We start from the raw sequence: 6,859 nt of genomic DNA, 5'->3' as shown, positions 1-6,859 counted from the left end.
ATGTTACAGTTGCATCTTTTACCACTGAGTGTTAACAAACTCTGGCTCATAGGCAACGTATGGATGCTCACACGATGAACGGGACGACTGTTAAATGTGTTTATCTTGAACACATGAGCACGAAGAGGCCGTGTGAGTTTATAAACGCAACACTGGGCTGAGAGCAGGAGACAAAGCCAGGCTGAAAGGCAGACAGGTGTTATGTGAAATTACAGGCTCCCTTCTGTCTGTGCGGTTGTGGATTTCACCGCTCTTTCACTTCTCCCTGGCCTCACCTCCCTCAACGTCCATCTGTAATCCTCTCATTTTTCCTGGCCACCGCTCCACCACTTTCTCTCTGAGCCCACCTTCTCTCGCTCGGCGTGCATGTGTGTGTGTGTGTTGAAGGGATGATCTTTTGATGCCCTCTGTGTGTACGAGTGCTTTGTCTCGCCACTTTCAGCAGTTGGCCGTTGTGTTTTTTCAGCCGTCATACTGCTCTCCCACTCACTCCATCAGAAACCAGGCCTGTGTAGGGGCCTAAATGAATATTGATTCTCCCTCCAGTGCTGAAGACTGCCGGGGTGGGGGGGGGGGGGGGAAGGATGAGTGTGTTGTGTGCAATGAACAGAATGGGCCTGATGGGGGGAGAGAGGAGAGGATGACGATTAGGATGATGGTGATCATGATGACGATAATGATAATGGTGATGATAATGACTGTGTTAGTGATCAGAAAGCATGATGGGAGCCATCAGCTGATGTATGTTTGTTGCTTGTAGGATATGCGCTGTGCTGTACATGGAATGGCAGTTATTGACGCTGAAATGTATGCTCGGCATGACGATTAACAGCAAATGCGGCGAAGAAAAAAATCTGGACACAGTTTAAAAAAAATTAGACTCAATTTTTATTGTCAGAAATGAAATTGCATTAATGGTTCATAGAGGTTTCCCCAAAGCTGAACTTACAAGCAGCTGATATATAATTACCAACAATGTTTTATTACATATAAATCATCTGTAAGATCTGTCTTGGAGTTTTTTTGTCCAACAAGTTATTTCATAACTAGTAATATGCTAATCTCTACAAAGTATGGGGAACGAAAATGGACAATAATTAATAATTGTGTCAAAATCAAAATTCTCTAACAAACAAAACTTAAGGTAATATTAAACAAAAGTATCAAAGAAAACAAAGAGCATAATAGATATTTTTGCTTTATGGTCACTCAGAATATAAGATGCATTTTCAAAAATTATATTTCTGAAGTTGCATGGCATTAATCAAGTGGTTCATGTAGTCTTGGTGGATGTGAGGATTGCAAGTTAACTCACTTTGCACCAAAACCAGTTTCCACCACTGTCCCTCCCGATAAATGATGTTTACCCTGAGTTTAGCATAGCCTAGGAGAGCATAGTAAAAAACAAACAGAAGTGATGTAAAAACAAAATATGTAGGCTTCATCGCAATTGAACAAGGACATGTAACAACAAATGTACGTCTTTTAGTAAATGTCTCTCTCTGCTACCCTTCCAGAACTATATTATGAGGGGTCCCATCCAGATAGACTACCATCTCTTCTCCGGCCTGCGGCTCTGCCTGCTGCATCTCCACGTCACCTCCGCCGACCTCTCCATACACGCCTCCCTCCACCTGCAAGGTGCAGTTGTCCAGCTCTGTCACGATGTAGTGCGTTCCTTCGTCATTGACAATAACCTGGGTTAGGCCTTCCTTCATCATCTGGGACGCGGCGAGCTGCAGCACCTCCTGCATCCCGTCCTGCCGGATGACCCGCACCTCCTGATGTTTCACATCCGGCTGCACTACGCTCTGCACAGCCGCGGCTATCTCAGGGCTCAGGACCTCCCCTCGCCTTTCCTCGTGGTGGCCCATTTCGCTGACGGCGCTGAGCAGAGCGTCCAGGGCTGTGGACGACTCCGAGACAATGTGACTTTGTCCCCCTGCTCTCGCCATGGCCCGCAGCTCTTTCCTGGCCTCCCCCGAATCCAGCACCACGTACTGGGTGCCGCCTCCGGCCAGGTGGGCCCCCGCGGAAGCCACCTCCCTGCCCGAGGCTATGAATTGTCCGTCCTCCGTGATGTGGAGCACCTCCGCCACCTGGCCGGCCATGGCCAGCGTCTGCAAGGTGGCAGCGGCCGACTCCTCCAGGGCCTGGTCGATGGTCACCTCCCCGTCGCTGTAGCCCTGGATGATGATGACCTGCTGGACCGGCTCGTCGTGGACGGACGCCTCCGATGAGTCCTTATTGTGCACAGGGGAGTCCACGGCTTCCGTTTCCACAAACGTCGCCCCCTGACCCTTCAGACGGCACTCGAAAGACTTGGACACGATACCTGGGGGACACAGAGACACATTTGATTGCATTTTGGGGGTTTTTATTCCATTTCTGGAGAACGGAGTAGAAAGGCGAGCGGAAAAAAGACCATCGGAGCTAAAGATGGTCAGGATCATTATCCAAAAGACCAAAAATAAACTGCACATACAGTCCCACACAACCGTTTAAAGTCATCCTCTTTCTTAATGTTCTTATAAACGTATTATGTTTGTGGATCCATCACTGTGACAAAGAGGGAAAAAAAAAAGCTGTAAAGAAGTTGATATAAAAGGTAATGCGACACTTCGCATATTTGTGTCGCTTAATGCATGAAAGGAGACAGAATATGGAGATATTAGGCTGGCGGAAGAGTGTGGTGAGACACGGCTGGTGCTAATTGAGCCACACTGTGCCCTCTCAGATCACAGGTTGCCATGGCGTTTCCAAGGTGATAGGAACAGTGTTAGAAACGCCATTGTTTAAACGGCGCCTGGCTCAGTCATTTGTAGGCTAATCTATGCAGAAAATGGGAATTTGAGACAGTGAAGAGGGGGCGGGGGGGGGGGGGGGGGACTCTGTTCACGCCTCGGCTTCTGTGCACAAATTAACTTATTGTACAAATACAGGAAGCACACACACATGTCGCAGAAGGACGACGTTGACCCTGATTTGCTCTGTTTTAGTTCCACCTGAAGGTCTGCACTTGGAAGTTTGTGGATTGTAAAACCCGTTAGTCTTCAAAAATCAGAAAGCACTCTTCAAAACATCAAATTATTTGGAGAAAACAAAAATAACTTTTGTTGCTTTTATCTCATTTCCTGAAAAGTTGACATTTCGGTGGTACGGGGTTTCCCCCCCCGGGGCGGCGTGGAGATCACACAGATCTCACAGTACATACAGGAACAGACTCATCAATCATTGATGTTCCTATCGCCCCCTGACATTTAATGTCCTGCACTCACCAGGTTGACAATGTGATCAGAAAGACTGAGTCTGACCCAACAGTGCTCCGTCCTCCGCCCGTGTAAACAACAGGCACAGAAGCTCTTGTTTGACATGTAGGTGGCGACCACTGATCAGTCCTGCGCAGATACACTCCCAAAATAGTACAAACCTGTACATGATGCGCTGGAGGAAACAACGAATATACGAGTATGTGTGAAGAGTGTATCCAGCATCAGAGTGAACTGTTAAGACCTGGCAAAGAACTCCATTTTAGAGCATTTAAATTACCAATACAATGTTTTCTGTCCTTTTCTAGAAGTTTCTTCAAGGCTGTAAAGACTGGTTGTTGTTTCATTGCTCAATTTGGCCAATATCAGAGGAGAAGAGTGGCAAAAGACTGCTTACACTGTGTATTACTCTGTCCTGTGCTGCATGTTCACTCTTTTTCGCATACAGTATCATAAATCGTTAAAAGCTGGCACTGTCCTAAAAGCGAGAAAGATGACAATTTGTTATTTTAATGACACCTGCACACATACGCCCACACCTGTCTACAAGCGCCACGTTTATTCAAGGGAGCAGCTAAAACTGAAAGAACGCTGGACAAAAGACATTTCCACATCGCTCGTCACAAAGGAAGGTGGAAGAGTTAGTGTTTTGTGCAGATGGACGGGGTGATTTTCTCCCGGGGGATAAAGCTCTTTTCACCCACTCACTTCCATACCTGGCAAGAGCAGTTACCACCAACTCTGGAGCCGTTTCCTTTTAGCGCAACGACCAGGGCGATCAGACCAGGGCCTTGTCAAGAGGGAGGGCTCTTGGTACTCGGCAGCCTTGTTTAGATTGATATCGGGGCCACATTTTGCATTATAGCTCTAAGTGACCTACAAGACTTTATCTCCATACATCTGCTGCATAGCTCTCTCTCTCTCTCTCTCTCTCTCTCTCTCTCTCTCTCTCTCTCTCCTGATTTACATAGCATAAGAAAAGAAATGTGCCTTTGTTTTAAGGCAGATGAACAAAAAAAAACCTGTGATGCTGCAGTACACAAGCAACAAGTCGGTGCAGTAAATATCAATTCTCACTCTGCAATTTGTATCTCAAGTGACAAGCGCAGCAGTTGGTGTGTGGAGGGAGTCGGCACTGTCGGAGTTGGCATTTTGAGCAGCAGAGGTTACCTATTTACACAGAGCTACAGGGCCCATGCTAACTGCCCACGCCAAAGCGCTGCAGGCTGAGGGGTCGGCTGTTGAGGACAATAACTCAGCTTCTGCGGCATTACCATAAAAGCTGTATTATATATATACACGTGTGTGTGTGTGTGTGTGTGTAGAGGGCATGCTAGTGAATGAACTCCTGACTCTATGTATATGTTCGGCTTGGTAAAACTCCCTTTTTTGCCAGTTTGTGCCAAATATATTGTTAATGCATGTACGCATTCATGCGCCTCTCTGAATGCACGTCGGATGCACGTGTCAATATGTGGGCGGGATGTTAAGGTCAGGCTTTACTGGTGTGTGTGTGTCAGCACAACGCGTGCTGCTATACCTATTTGTATGTGCATGCCAGTCCCCGCGTGTGCTCACTTATATAAATGTGTGTGTGTGTGTGGTGCTTGTAGGGGTGGTACGGCTGCGCGTTGCTAGTGTGTGTGTGTGTGTGTGTCACATTAGCCATGGGGTGCTGTCGGCGGGACCCCGGCGGCGGCCCGCTGAGGTTTATGGAGTGTCACTCAGTCGCCGCAGCCGTGAATCAAGTTAATGTTGCAGATCCCATCTCTTCAGTTGTCCTGCGCTCCCGGTGGAAGAACAACATTTGAACAGCGTGATTTGGCCCCGGCGAGAGGCTGATGCCTGTTTAATATGTGTTTTGAGTGTTCCGACTGACTGACTGCTTTAACAGGAAGTAGGAGAGAGGAGGAGAGGGAGAGGCAGGCTGCTTTATTGGCTGTGATCTGAAACAAGATGGAGGCTCCCTGAGAGGAATAAAACAACAGGAGGAAGAGAAAAGAATGCTGGGACGGGCAGTGATGTCATTTGGATGTTCAGATGACAGGAAAGTCTGACATTAAAACTAAATCAATGACTAATGAGAAATGTGTACAGAGCTCAAAGTATATGTTGGAGAATATTATATGAACTTAATTAATACAAATTCAGATTCAGACATCGTGCAGAGATATGTGGATGGAGGAATCTTGGAGTGTCATTCTACATTTTGCAATAAATCAAATGGCAAACTGCAGAGCATAGCCCTTATTTGTGATAACCGCTGGCAGGTGCAGCGATTTGCCAACACAAGGGTTTTTTAAGATCAGGCCGGGTCGCTAAGAATTGTGGGAGTCATAGAAACCGTCCTTATTATTGTAAGTGGGCTAAAATCCAATAGTAGCGTTAAAATTGTTATGATGAGCATGCGCTTATTCTTTTAATATTCTGATTTGCTCTTAGTCTTGTTTAAGTGTCCATCAAAATAACATCTGGGGAGAACACAGCTGTCTGCTGTGCGTGGAGATACAACAGTGATGGAAATGAGTGAAATGGGATAACTCCCATCATGAATGAAATGATAGTGGAATTGAACCCGATGTAGGCGGAGACTCCTCTGGAACCTCTTTAAGGACCTGCGAGGTGATCCCCGGACCGCAGTCTGCTCCCCATGTGTGTGTTGCGACAGCTTGCCCCACACCGGCCTGGTGTGTTAGCGTCAGGTCAGTGTCGGGGAGCTTCCCCGGCTCCGTGTACGTTACAGATGCAATTATCGATCAGCGGATCAATGGGCTGGCCGGCGGCGGGGGCCCGGGGCCTCTAAGTGGCATTACTGCAGCTCGGAGAGGCCGCCAGGGGAGCGGTCCGACAGCACTTACCAGCAGTTAGAGAAATTAACCTAAACACCGAGACACCGGCACACACACAATCAATTACACTCGCAGTAACACAGGTCAGCCCGCTGCCAATGTGAGCTCACATGCACATGTGATCAGGCTTACATCTTGTTATACTTGTGAGGACATTGCACTGGATGTATTCCCTAAACTTAAACGCAAGGCTCATCTCAGCCTACGTGTACCACACCCCACATCCTGATTGGTTCTCAGAAGAATAGGCGGGAAACAAAGACAAACATGAAAAACAAAGGAATCAATCATGTATAGACACTACAAGCAAGTCAAATATACTGTATCAAACCGTAACACAAGAGTGGAGGGAAAAAGAAAATGCTCTCCAAATCAATTACAAGGTCAATGGCAGGACCATGAAACAGCCAGAGCTTATGATCAATTCTTAACTACAGCACAAAAGCCTTTACAATCCTTTTACCAGCCGATTACCTTCAATTATAGATATGAAGCCGCTGCCTTAAAAACAGCATGATGGAGACCCCTAAACCCGACACACACAGACGTTATTTGTGGGGGGATTTTTTACAGATGAGGTAGTGTGTGTGTGTGTGTGTGTGTGTGTGTGTGTGTGTGTGTGTGTGTCACTGGTGCAGGCTTTTGAAGGTGACACTGCTAAGTAGATAAAGTGTCAGTTCTGGGTGTATCCAGGTCACCGGGGAAAGCCTACCATACGAGAGAGTGTGTGTGTGTGTGTGT

General features: G+C 47.0%; 1 protein-coding gene across 1 annotated transcript in view; it reads right to left on the bottom strand.

Annotated features, from left to right (window-relative positions):
• Window positions 1-870: 870 nt before the first annotated feature.
• Window positions 871-6,859, bottom strand: part of LOC116399173 (zinc finger protein 407-like) — a 45,777-nt gene continuing 39,788 nt past the window's right edge. Inside the window, exon 4 of the mRNA XM_031876129.1 lies at window positions 871-2,335. Coding sequence (XP_031731989.1) covers window positions 1,506-2,335 — 830 coding nt within the window. The 3' untranslated portion in view covers window positions 871-1,505. The remainder of the gene's footprint in view (window positions 2,336-6,859) is intronic.

This window comes from Anarrhichthys ocellatus, unplaced genomic scaffold, assembly GCF_004355925.1.
Source record: "Anarrhichthys ocellatus isolate YVR2014 unplaced genomic scaffold, GSC_Weel_1.0 scaffold103, whole genome shotgun sequence".
NCBI classification, from domain to species: Eukaryota; Metazoa; Chordata; class Actinopteri; order Perciformes; family Anarhichadidae; genus Anarrhichthys; species Anarrhichthys ocellatus.
Note: the sequence above shows the minus strand (reverse complement) of the source record. Positions and strands in the feature narration are given on the sequence as shown.